The sequence below is a fragment of the Pelobates fuscus genome, chromosome 2 (genome assembly GCF_036172605.1).
Source record: "Pelobates fuscus isolate aPelFus1 chromosome 2, aPelFus1.pri, whole genome shotgun sequence".
NCBI classification, from domain to species: Eukaryota; Metazoa; Chordata; class Amphibia; order Anura; family Pelobatidae; genus Pelobates; species Pelobates fuscus.
The window spans coordinates 22,856,404-22,870,082 of NC_086318.1; the positions used below are offsets into that span (position 1 = coordinate 22,856,404).

A 13,679-nucleotide genomic window follows, 5' to 3' on the forward strand; every position below is an offset into this window, starting at 1 on the left:
CCAGACATAAAACATGAGAACAATACACATCACCAGCATAAATAAGTCAACTCTTCACGAATCATCTGGGTAGGGCACAGTTCTGGGTATCCTTTCTGGGATAAAGATCTAGACATACAGTCAAACGGTAATAAAACGTCATCAGTAAGCAACACAATACTGGCTTTGGATGCGCATTAGAAACTGAAGGATTGCAAAGATTTCTACTCCCCGCTAACGCAGTGTGCACTGCATTACGTTATATCTTCAGATACTGCAGTGATAGCACCTAGCTCTGGATTACATTATAACCTCAGAAACTGCCACGTGACAGCACTGCATCTAAACAACTGCTCAGCCATCATATACGCACTGCGTTATGACATCAATGTAGTAAATTAGATTCTCGGACACTGACAGAGGTTAGCACTGCATTAGACACCTCTTCACTGCACACATACAGTTAGCACCGCATTACAGGAGATCATCCGTGTACAGACAGTTAGCACTGCATTACAGTAGATCCTCTCTGCAGTCAGCACTGCACAGACAGCTAGCACTGGATTACAGTAGATCCTCGCTGCACACTATTACAGTAGATCCTCACTGCACAGACTGTTAGCACTGCATTATAACAGATCCTCACTGCACAGACTGTTAGCACTGCATTATAACAGATCCTCACTGCAGTCAGCACTGCACAGACAGCTAGCACTGTATTACAGTAGATCCTCATTGCACAGTTAGCCCTGCATTACACTAGATCCTCACTGCACACAGACAGTTAGCACTGCATGCAGTAGATCCTCACTGCACACAGACAGTTAGCACTGCATGCAGTAGATCCTCACTGCACACAGACAGCCCTGCATTACACTCGATCCTCACTGCACACAGACAGTTAGCACTGCATGCAGTAGATCCTCATTGCACACATACAGTTAGCCCTGCATTACACTAGATCCTCACTGCACACAGACAGTTAGCACTGCATGCAGTAGATCCTCATTGCACACATACAGTTAGCCCTGCATTACACTAGATCCTCACTGCACACAGACAGTTAGCACTGCATGCAGTAGATCCTCACTGCACACAGACAGTTAGCACTGCATTAAGTACACCCTGCATTTTGACAGATCCAGTCTGACTGACCTTGTACAGTACATTAGGAGAATGCAGATGAAAGATTGAGATTCTGATCCCAGGCAGGCGGGTGCAATCATGGAGAGACTATTACTGGCATCCCTCCACAGAGCCCACACACAGCCCTCCATTATTCCCACAAGCCATCAGATAAGAAAGGAGCTGTCTGTTAGGCTGGGATAGGATTTCCACTCTGCATGAGGGTTTGATTACTAAGCAAAAGGAAAACAACAGGCTCTCACACTCCAAGGCAGCACCCTCATTAACGTGCCCCTGACACAGCGGAAACCGGACCAGGACTCATCATAATGGACAAAAAACACAGAAATCACCTAGCTCTAAATTAGAGGCATTGGATAATATACCTGCCGAAACAGAGGTTAAATATCAACCCAGTGAATCAGAATAAGAACAACAACTTAAATTTGTTATAGAACAGACGGGAACGTTTCAAACTCAGCATTCTATACCAAATACTGGATTTAAGGATTCCAGGACAAAGAGCTGTGTAACTGTGTGGGGCAATACAAGAATCTAAACACACAGAATGATTATATAAACAACACAAAGCAGAGCCGAGGCCCAAACGCGTTCACAGAGAGATACAGGCTGACTGGATGGAGGAAAGCGGAAATGGTTTATGGCAGCCATGACATTTTATATGTAAAGCAGCGTTCCGAAATATCACACACTACCGCCCAAACATTAAAAATGGCATATATGTTCTCACACATAACCGAAAACACCACACCCCGTGAAAAATATAATTATATATTTACACACACATACAGTATCTCACAAAAGTGAGTACACACCCCTCATATTTTATCTTTTCATGTGACAACACTGAAGAAATTACACTCTGCTACAATGTAAAGTAGTAAGTGTACAGCCGGTATCACAGTGTAAGTTTGATGTCCCCTCAAAATAACTCCACACACAGCCATTAATGTCTAAACCGTTGGCAATAAAAGTAAGTGCACCCCTAAGTGGGAAATGTCCAAATTAGGCCCAAAGTGTCAATATTTTGTGTGGCCACCATTATTTTCCAGCACTGCCTTAACCCTCATGGGCATGGAGTTCACCAGAGCTTCACAGGTTGCCACTGGAGCCCTCTTCCAACTCCTATGAACTGCAGTGCTATCATTGCTCATTTGTTGTGTGCTACCTTCCTGCAAACTACCTGTGATTTTGTTCTGCTTCCCTGGATTATTTGACCTTTGGCTTGCCCTATCTGGGTATGTTTGCCTTGGAATTCATTTTATAATTTTTTTTTCTACCTCTGCAAATACAGCCTTTTAGGGTTTTATACTACAACCTGAAACTTGCAGACACTAAATGAGTGACTAGAGGCTCTTCGCACATACATTTGTTCCTCTACATAGTTGCAATCATTCGTAGAATACAAATGAGGGTGAGGGAGGCTGTATGGACTAAATGAACATGAAATTAAAAATGTTTATACTGGAAGGGAAGTGGTTAATTCCCTGGATAACTACTATCTAGACTAGACTAGACTAAAGCACCCAAATCCGATTAACATATTTCTGGTTTTCTTGTACAAATAATCAGTGGCAAATGACAAACTGGGCAATATTCAGCCATATTGAAGCGATACGGGCGTGCAGAGATTGGAATTTGACAAGTCACAGTAATAGATTCTAGCATTCAATTTAGTTCCGTAAGCCCAGGAGACAGGAACATGCCAGTTACTCTTTCTGCAGCTCACCTTTAGGTAATAAACCAGAAGTTCATTGAGTGCTGGATCTGCGTTTAAATTAACCAGAAAGCATTTATTATCTCCGACTTTGATCCCTGAAGACTGAAGAGAAATTCCAAGGCTTTCCAACTGCTTCTGCCGCTCCTGGGAAAAAATGTGATCAATATAACATTTAGCAACCTAAATGCAAGAATTATAAAAATTTTAAATAGCATTTCTAACACTATATGCTAAAGGTAACAAAGCTTCCTCTGAAGACCAAAATCCCTGGGTCCCCAACCATGTCTCTGGGCCCTAACCACTTTTCCAGCAAAACATTTAGGGTGCCTCAAATGGAAGCAGTAATAAAATGTGCAATAAAGAATGGATTAGACCACAGGAAGGTATTTTAAGACACAGTCATAAAACTATCTGGTCTTGCTATACATGCCTTCTCTCTGACATACTATCATGCTGATGGCTATTTAACCTCTTCATTCCCAAGTTAGCTGCCCACAAGTAACACCCACAATCTGATTTTTTTTTGTTTGTTCTGCAAAGCGAAGTTTCAATATTTTCCATATCCGTATGCATATACAGAATATTATTCAATGTCAAAATGTGTTTTTTGATCCTACTTTAACAGCCCATCAAAAAAGGAAAGAGGAGTTGCAGAATAATAGGGTTAAAGACCAAAAATACAATATTACATTATTTTTATTTGCAACGTATTGCAATGGTGAGAATCGGGATTACAGTGAGATGGGGGTAACAATATTCTAACAATTCTCTGTGTAATGCCTCGGGCATCTAGCCAGGCTCTCCACAAGAACATTGTCTCTTTGCACATTAGAAAGTATGAAAGGGGTTCAATTTTGGATAACAAAGAACAACTCCGATGATGCTCTGCCAAATGTTGAGTTGTAGTGCAAGTTGCTCAGGGGTTACCTTGTGGCTAGTACTGCTTTAGCAGAAAGGAATTGCATAAAGGTAAAACACCGACTATTTTAAATTACATGCAGGCTTTGTCCTATACTTCTCATGCTTGATAAAAGTCACAAGAAACCCTGCGATAGGTCTGTATCTTCCAAACCCAATGAAAAGATGTGCAATTTGGAATGTGATATTCTGGAACTCTTCGTATATGTTTCTATTTTAGCAACGGATTCCCCTTTGACATGAACTTGACTTGAAAATTCTGTGCAATTTTTAACCAGCAGGTGGTGCTGTAAGAATATCTGGATTTTTTTGGACACCATAATGGGAATAGAACTGTTTATTTTTTAGTTTTGGTCTCATTATGGAAATAAATCATATTGGGACTGTGAAGCCTTATCCATGGCTTGGCCGATCGGGTAATATCACCTGGATTGTGACATACCCCACTGTGCCTAGAGAGATATCAGCTCCATGTCACTGACATGGGCCTAAAAGGCTGAAACGATTGCCTGGGGCGATCGTATATCGCATGTACAGGTAGGACCTGACCGCAGTTCAGTTTTGTTATCTACTACATCATATCGCTAGCCATGTTTACAGGATAGAAGCTTAAAATACGGAGTGGGAGGGGGGTTTGTCAACCAGCATAATAAATGGTACTGTAAGGGTTAACACCAAGAGGTTTTACTTTAAACGAAGGATTAAATGTGCCAAATGGAAGCGGCAGACACAAGCATTAAGGGATAATCTGTCCAGATCCGGCGCTTTCTTCCCCGTGTCGCCGTTATTTGACTTGCCTGAATTATTTATTAAATGTATAGTGAGAGTGTTAAAGCTGCCACGTTCTGAGTGATTTAAATGGCATCGCAGCTGCTCAGCCTTTAGAGACAGAATGGAAACTAATCAGCTGAAAGGAGAATTTACTTTCCGTCCCATAATGAGATGTTGGGTAAAAGCTCCCGGATCAGTGTGTTTGTGGCGCCCAGCTTTCTTTCTACCAGTGAAGAGGTCCTTATCTTCTGTACTTCAAACCGCAGAGACAGGAGGAAGAAAGGCAGAACCAGCAACAGAGCAGACTCTTTTCTCCTTCTAATTAGACAGAAATAGGAGCCTGCCAGGATGGGATTGCCTTTAACTACATGCTTGCTATATGCCAGAGGTAGGAAACCTTCAGCACTCCAGATGTTGTGTACTGTATCGCCCTTAATGCTGGCAAAGCATCATGGGAGATTTAGTCAACAACATCTGGAGTGGCAGAGGTTGCCTACTCCTCATCTGTGCTAAGAGGCGTTTTCTCGAGTTCTGTCTATATTACATGTTATTGATAAAGAATCAGATTTTAAGGGGTTTGAAAACAAGGGGCGAATGACTGGATGCCATTCGTTTTATGGAAACACATTTATTATAGATTATATACAAACAGTGCATCGAGATCACTGTATCTGCAAATTCTGTGTTCCAATATTACAATGCAAATGTAGTCGTTTTAATATTAATGTTACAAGGCGTTTTACATGAAGAAATATTGTGCTCTGTGAAAAAGCACAAAACTATCTTATGATGGAAAAAAATGACCTTTAAAAAATAAAATAAAAATAGAAAAAAATATTAAATCTGAAACAATTGCCAAAAATGGTTAGTGCTGTATATAGAATTACTAGGAAACGTCCTGAGTTTGTCTTTTTTTTCATAAAACATCTAAAATTAAATACGCTCTGCCTGCAGATTTAAAGGAAACAGGTCAGCGAAATTTCACACCGGAGAAAACTCAGCGCTCGAATAAACATGAAAATGAGGCTCAAAGAATCGCTGAAGTAAAATCTCTCCAAATACAAACAGCTGGGGGTTTATCCAGTAAACCCATATCACAGGGAATGGAAAAATTAATTTTAAAATTCTGGCTTTACGATAATGAAGTGGAGGGATTTTTCCAAATCTGCGTGTTTTGCCTACACACTGCAGTTTTCAATTTATTACAATTTGGTATTTCATGAACAAACTTCTTAAAAGTTAATCTCACCAGAGACACATGTACAAACCTGAGCAACCTCTTCGGTCTTCCTCAGCTTCTCTTCCCATGTAACCGTCATTTCTTGGATCAGTTTCTCGGATTCCTGCAACCGTTCCTTGAGCTCAGGAGCCTTCATAGACTGCAAAGGATCACAAACATGATCATACATTACTAACCGGTAATGTGACGGATTTCACACAGAATCTCCAGGTTTGACACGGAATGCCAAATACTCCCTATTAAACCTGGAGACCCTGGGTGAAATTAGACCAGTTCACTCCATGCCACATTGTAAGCGAAACTAACCACCAATTTTGGAAAATTTCATCTCGTTGTACTACTTGTTGAGTAGAAATACAACATGTTGCACAGATCTCCCTACATTCCAAACAACAAGGATTTAAAATCGATGTGGTGAGCTTATGTCATGTAAAGACTGAATTAATGGCATTATGTTAAATACAACATCGGTACATGTCATTTTAATAGTGAACTCTGGGAAAGAGAAATATATATATATAAGAAAACCAACAGGGGTGAATATCCCAGCTCACATATATATAATTTACATTTTTTCAAGTCCGCTACGTCTTTTGCTCAAATATTTTGGCCTTCACTTTGGATTGACAATTCATACTTAAGTGAATAACCCATCGGTTTCCGGAGATAAATTTCCCATAGGATCACACAAGGAAGAAAGAATAATAAACATAAATGAAGGAAAGAGGCAATGGAGGAGTGGAATCATTAAGATACAAAGGGCACAAAGCAAAACAGGAAAAAATAAAGACATAACATGATCACTTTAATTTATAAATCAGGGCATATATAAAACACAAAACATGCTGACTCGTTACAGATCCATATCAAACCAAGCCCCAACATCCTGGCTCCGTCCAATTACCTCTGCTTGTGTCAGCTGATCCCTCAGTTTTTCCACCTCCTCGCGCAGTTCCCGGGTAATACGAGCATTGGGATCCTCGTTAACGATGGCATGATTGACAATGTTCTTAGCACGATCGGCGTATCTAAGTGTGGACAGAGTCTCATCGTAGTTATCAGCAGCAGGGCTGACCGTGGCCACCATAGCAGTTTTACTGTTTCCCCCAAGACTGTCCTAAGAGAAATTTAAAAAAATAAAAATAATCTGGGTATATGCTGGCTTCAGTTATCCACTGCAATTTCCTGTATTCAGAACCACAAGAAATCACAGGGAGAGAACACAGGAGGACATCACTGTCACATAAAGGGAATGTTCGGTTTGGTGACGGGTGGTGTGTGTACATTTACGTTCCAGGGTCGGGAACTTACTGACAACAACCTCAGTGAGATTTTACCAACTTGGCTGGGTTACATGTTTTTCCAAACAGGGAATGCTCTCTGTCGTATTCTAGAACAGGTGATACATTAGACGTGAGATTTTTGTCTGTCTACTGACAACCATATGATTCTATCTTTTCATTTTGAAACACAAAGGGCAAACATGTCAGACACACCTGAAGCAACTCGCATGTCATTCAATAATTGGACATGAAATGTGACCAAAATGGGCCAGGAACAGGTCTGTAGAAAGCTCTAAGCCATTAAAAACTTACTTTTAGCAGCCAGGTCAGGACAGAGTCCCGATACGGGACAAATTTGTTTTTATTCTTGCCGGCACCTTGGTCTGCCAGAGCAGAGATGACAAGGCCCAGGGTAGTGAGGGACCTGAAATCAATAAAATAATACACGTAAGAGTAAAAACTAACAGCAAAAGGTCTAGTAATAAGCATGGGCAGATTTAAAAAAAAAAAAAATAAAAATCACAAAGCATACAGAAAGTTTAGCAAAATTTAAAATGACGGGTACATTATTTCTGAGGACATACGGAGTCTCTACTTCAACCATCTTTCCCCATGTAAAAAGCAAGGTTCAAAAAGAAATAGAAATTGATCAACCAATCAGAAATTGGTGCTCTGGTGCATGATGGGAGAACTATTTTAAACACAACACAAGTAATAAAATGATCAGTACGATTTTAAAATTTGCTGAAGTAAATATAAAACAGTCTTTCTATGCCTTATTATACGAGTAAACAGTGTGTTGGTGTCTCGAAAGCGAGATGCTGGAGATTGGCACAAAAGGGGAACAAAATAATTTCCTAGATGGAAAAAACAAGGTATAAAAAAAAATAAAAAAAAAAAAAAAAAAATGATTAGATGCAACACGTGGGCTGTTATGTAATTCGATCATTAATCAAGACATGAGATAAGGCTTTCGTGCTTTCTCAGATTAATATAAACATTGATAAAGAACCTATGACGGGACTGTTTTATTCAAAGGGAGTCACAGGTTTACATGATATAACCCCAGACAGAGAGGTAACCCACTAATTAAATAAAACCGAAATAGGTGTGCACCAAAGAGGATTTCAGATCTCACTTGTTTATGTTGCTTCCTTCTTTTAGCCGTTCGCCAGCTGCCCCAGTCTTGGTCGCTCTTTCGCTCCCGGCTAAATCTACCAGACTTAATTTACTCACTTTTTCACCCGATGTCTGGGGGAAGAAGTAATACATGATAAACATCAACATTCTAAGAAGAGATTATCAAAAGGTCAAAGGATGAAGCACTTCGTACCACTGTCAACGTCTTAACAGTCAATGTTACAAATATATTCTGCTGGTCATGACAGCACTGCACTACATGTCCCGGTAAATATCGCCAGGCTCAAAAAGATTTCATTTAATGAAAAAAAAAAAAAAAACAACCAAAACAAAAGGGTTACGTATAACTTTCTTTTTTTTTTATTCTCATGTACGAAAAATAAAAAAAACAATGTACATATGTAAAAAGTGAAAGAAATCAATATATACACAAATATATATATATATATATATATATATATATATATACACATATATACACATATATACACACACACACACACACACACACCAATATACATTAAATATAAAAAAAAAAAAAAGCTCAAAGAATTTTTTTAAAAAAAAAGCAGTCACCGTGGAAACCAATAGAATGTTTGTGAATATACTGATCTTTTCTCCAGGAGTGAATTCCCACCATAGATACTACAGAGGGCAAACACTGTAAATAATTAGAACGAAGCTCAGAATTCCTTGTAATACCAGATACACATAGAATACCTTTTCCCGACCAAATAGATGCACCCTGGTACAGTGCTCCTGCAACATAATGATAAACCTTTTTAAAAGGTAAATCGTGTTCCACTGGTGACATGACGTGGGAAGAGCACCAGAAAAGGAGGCTTGTTTGGCTAGTGAGTTGAGCCGATATTTGGGATTGCTAGCCAGGAATTGGCCACTCAAACCCTTAAAACCCTGGGAAGTAAGCAGCACAGCTCTCATAGTAAGTAATAGAATCCATAAAATAAAGACCCCATGCAAGTTGAATGCAAGCCGCTGTTTACTTAATCTTTTTCATGAATGGAACTACTTGCAGCTGGCTGTGTCACATGCTGGACAGCATTTATTAGTACGGCGACAATGGCTCTTCACATGCCACAGCAGCTCAAGGTTTAATAGTAATTGGAAATTGGAGGTGGAAAGTGAATTGGAACGAATATTTCGGTCATTCGATTGCCCCTGCAAATGTCGCAAGGTGGACTATTATGGAGTGTCTCTTTAAATAGGAAGTAAATCCATCAGAGAAAGGTATCAAGGCTCTGTCTGTGGAGTAATCATTCATTTTGAATTCCCTCTGGGAAACCAGAATAGGTTTCAGAAAACGTGGCCCCCAGGGTCAGGACACGTGCAGCTAGATTCAAGACACCGCTTTTAGCATGTGGCAGAACAGAGCTGTATTTACTCTGCACAGTGCCGTTACAAGCTAGACAGCGGATATGACTGTTGACATTAGCAATGTACATATAGCTCAGACTGACGTTCCTCTGTGCATGTGATGACCGCTACTAGTTTCTCACTGCAAAGCCCATCCTTATATAGAGAATTCTCACATCCACCACAAGATGTCGCCATTGGGACCAATTGTCTGAACTGTGAAACGACTCCACGGAGGGTGCAAAATGCATCCACAGAGTGATGTTGTAGAACTACAACTCCCACGATGCTCTACAAGTCTATAGAATTCTTTAGAATTAAAGATTTTCATGGAAGCTGTAGTTTTAAAACATCTGGGGATCTACCTTTTGGGCACCCCTGGTTTAAAGGGACACTCACAGACAGCCACATGTCAGATGCAATGTGCAGATTAGGTTACATTGAGCCTTGCTGGGTGATTCTTTTAATATGTCCATAAACCTGCTCTTACTGCCCCCACCTCCCCACCTCAGTTTTAACCCTTTGTACTCAAATAAAAACACAAGTGTATGTGACACACTGTGATGGCTTCTGGGAGTTTAGACTAGTCTGATTTGTACATTATAATACTGCCATTAAAAGAAAAGGGAGTATCTTAATTGGCTGAATCCCATCCTGATTCACATATCGGCACAATTCCCTGCAGAAACTACAAATATGAGTAACTTTGCATTAAACGATTTTGCATTATCTATATTATTAAAAATTGTAGACGTATTGACTTCACCCGGTATTACCGGGTTCTTATCTACTGTTCTATGGTCACCACAGGTCTCGACAGCAATTCAGATGTTATCACTGCGGGGGATACAATAGAATCAGATTTGATTTACATGGACTTTCCAGCCGTCAAGGATTGTTGTTCCCATCACAGATTCCATCAACCATTTATAGACTGCCGGTCATAAAGTAACGCTCTTTCTTTAACGCAGGCAACACAAGACCATGATTTTAATGGAAACTATTCAGGGGCCTCAACTAAAGCAGATTGCAAACTGCAATTATACCTTGCCAGGAGAAGAGAAATGACCATTAGCTGGCAAACTCGCAGAATCAGGGTCGCTTAAAGCAATGCAAACCGTGCCTGCTGATATGGATTCTGACATTGTTGGTTTTATACAGCTTTAAAAAAAAAAAAAAAAAAAAAAAAAAGAAAGAATCGTGCTTTTTCTGTGAGGGTTAAGATAATTTGTATTTATATCTTGGGGTATTTCAGCACTAAAATCCGCTTGCTTCAACAAGTCTTTTTTTTAATGAATATCACATGTGAGAAGCAGCTTGCCTCTAAGCTGGTCTTTGATTAATAGAGTGCTTTTATTCCTTTTATCTTTTCATTTAAACATTTCCCCGACAGTACTGCAGGTGCTCTGCATTCTCATCCAAGTAGGAAAAGGTAAAAAACAAACAAACAAAAAAAAAACGAGTATCATAGACATCCACTGAGTGGAATATAATAATTTATGATCTATTTACTTATATATTCTATACTATGTCACAACACATGGACACATGTTCTTCCAATTAGCTGGTTTGGGATAGGCTTGTGCAAACATTTTTTAGGGCAGTTCCTCTGAATCTAAATCTGGTTAATCCACACCAAAAGAATTGATATTCTGGGATTTACCTGTAAAATCTTATTCAATGAATACATTCTGTACGGTCGATTCATACAGGTGTGGAATAAAAAAGTCTATTTTGTGCCGTACATACTATACTAGGTTCATGAGGGAGTAGAACCTTGAAAATGCACTTGCTCAGATGATAAAAAATATGGCAGGATTAATGTGTATTAACAGGTTTATTCAAACAGGAATAATCATGCTAGTCACTAATAATAAAGTGTCACAGCTTTACAATAACCGTACAAACAAGTCACAGCAAAAGGACAGGTTAACCATATTAAACAAAGTGAGAATTTATTTTAAGGGGGGCAAAAATAACAGGGAAATCCAATTTGGCAGTACTGCAGGATACACTCACCCCAGACTTGACATCGCACAGCGTATGAGTCAGGATGATGTTAAAGACCGCATGTGATCGACTGCTCTCTTCATTCATGTTGGTTGCGGCCACTGTACGAGACTTGTTCCCCTCGGACATCAACGACTCAATGTCCTGGATGAAAGGACAGAAAGTTCAGCCTTAAAGGGACAGTTAAGCCTCAGACTAACTCTGGTGTGGAAGAGATCATCTACTGTATGAAAATATTAGCCGTAATGTGGCATTGCTAATCACGTTTGTAACATCTTGCAGGTACTAAGTGTAAAACACTGATACAGATTTTCAGACTGTATATGAGGCTGAAAAAGTGTTCGTTCTGGGTTTGGTATACTTTCTAAAAGCTTTAAAGATCTAAGGCCCATCGGGTGGCCCTAAATGCTTGGGCCACCTGATGGGCCCCAGTGCAGATGCACCTGCAGCAGTTTCGCCGCTCCATGTGGGACCCGGGCGTCCGGGCCCCCCAGGGCCACCGGGCCTGTGAAAACCATCATGGTTGTCACCCCCTGATGGCGGCCCTGGGTTCTGGTGACTATAGTGTCCCTTTAAGAGTTGTATTTTTGAAAAACATGACAACTTTTTTTGCTGGCTCCTAGATTACAAGCAAATTTGTCAAGCCCTGATGTAAGTCCCCCTTGTGCGGTCAAAACAGCTCTGATATGTCGAGGCATGGACTCCACAAGACCTGTGTCCTGCAGAATCTGGCACCAAGACATTAGCAGCAAATTCACTGTCCTGCAAGTTGCGAGATGGGGCCTCCATGGATTGGATTTGTTGTTCCAGCACATCCCACAGATGCTCAATCAGATTAAGATCTGGAAAATTTGGACAATGTTCTGCTGGGAGACTTTGTTACCTGCCAATTATGTGGATGTAACTATGACACGCACCACCTTGATCTCTGCCATGTTCCTTAAATCATCTCTGAACAGTTTTTGCAGTGTGGCAGGGTGCATTCTCCTGCTGAAAGAGGACACTGCCCCCAGGGAACACCACTGCCATGAAGGGTGTTCTACAACAATATCTAGGTAGACGTATTAACTTCACCCGGAATTATCTGCCATGTTATCTTTCAGCAGATGATCTTTTGTTGCCTGCGTTAAAGAAAGAGCATTACTTTGTGACCGGTAGTCTTGAAAGGGTTGATGGTATCTGTGATAGGAACAACAATCCTTGACGGCTGGAAAGTCCATGTAAATTAAATCTGATTCTACTCTATCCCCGAAGTGATAACATTTGAATTGCTGTCGAGCCTTATACCTGTGGAGTAGATAAGAACCCGATAATACCGGGTGCAGTTAATAAGTCTACCTAGATATTGTTGTAGAACACCCTTCATGGCAGTGGTGTTCCCTGGGGGCAGTGTCCTCTTTCAGCAGGATAATTCACCCTGCCACACTGCAAAAACTGTTCAGGGATGATTTAAGGAACATGGCAGAGATCAAGGTGGTGCGTGTATGGCAGGTAACAGTCTCCCAGCAGAACATTGTCCAAAGCACTCTGCTGACCTGCCTTCTTCCCATAGTGCATCCCGATTCCATCTCTTTCCCAGGTAAACAACAAACACAAATCCATCTGATCTAAAAGAAACTGGGCTTCATCAGATCAGGCAATCTTTTTCCAATGGTCCAGTTCTGACACCCCCGTCCTCATTGAAGGTACTTTCGGCGGTGGACATCATGGGCTCTCTGACCGAACTGCAGCTTCCAACAAATGAAAAATCAAGAACAGACTGTTGACTTGCTGCTTTATAAATCCTACCCCTTGACAGGTGCCACTGTAACAATTATTCGCTTATTCTGTCAATAGATTTAATGTTGTCGCTGATCAGTGTAGTTTGCACTTTTATTGCACAGTAACATAGTTGATTAAATTGTAATGCATTAAAAGCTGTAGAATCTGCACCTTGTAGCTCATGACTGCCAGCTTTGAAAGGCCGTCCACATATGGACCCAAAACTTTGTGTTCTCGGACTTTGAGGGAATGGCGGCTCCTGGAAGAGAGACAATAGGGTTAACCCATTAGAAATGGCAATTTGGCACCAAAGAGGGAGCGACAAAACTATACTAGT

General features: G+C 40.5%; 1 protein-coding gene across 1 annotated transcript in view; it reads right to left on the reverse strand.

Annotated features, from left to right (window-relative positions):
• The window catches only part of KIF13B (kinesin family member 13B), a 143,790-nt gene that overhangs the window by 75,808 nt on the left and 54,303 nt on the right, over positions 1-13,679 (reverse strand). The window contains exons 7-13 of the mRNA XM_063442009.1: positions 13,514-13,601; positions 11,591-11,725; positions 8,196-8,308; positions 7,370-7,481; positions 6,679-6,891; positions 5,803-5,913; positions 2,855-2,989 (exon numbers count right to left, since the gene is read on the reverse strand). Of these exons, the coding sequence (XP_063298079.1) occupies positions 2,855-2,989; positions 5,803-5,913; positions 6,679-6,891; positions 7,370-7,481; positions 8,196-8,308; positions 11,591-11,725; positions 13,514-13,601 (907 nt within the window). The remainder of the gene's footprint in view (positions 1-2,854; positions 2,990-5,802; positions 5,914-6,678; positions 6,892-7,369; positions 7,482-8,195; positions 8,309-11,590; positions 11,726-13,513; positions 13,602-13,679) is intronic.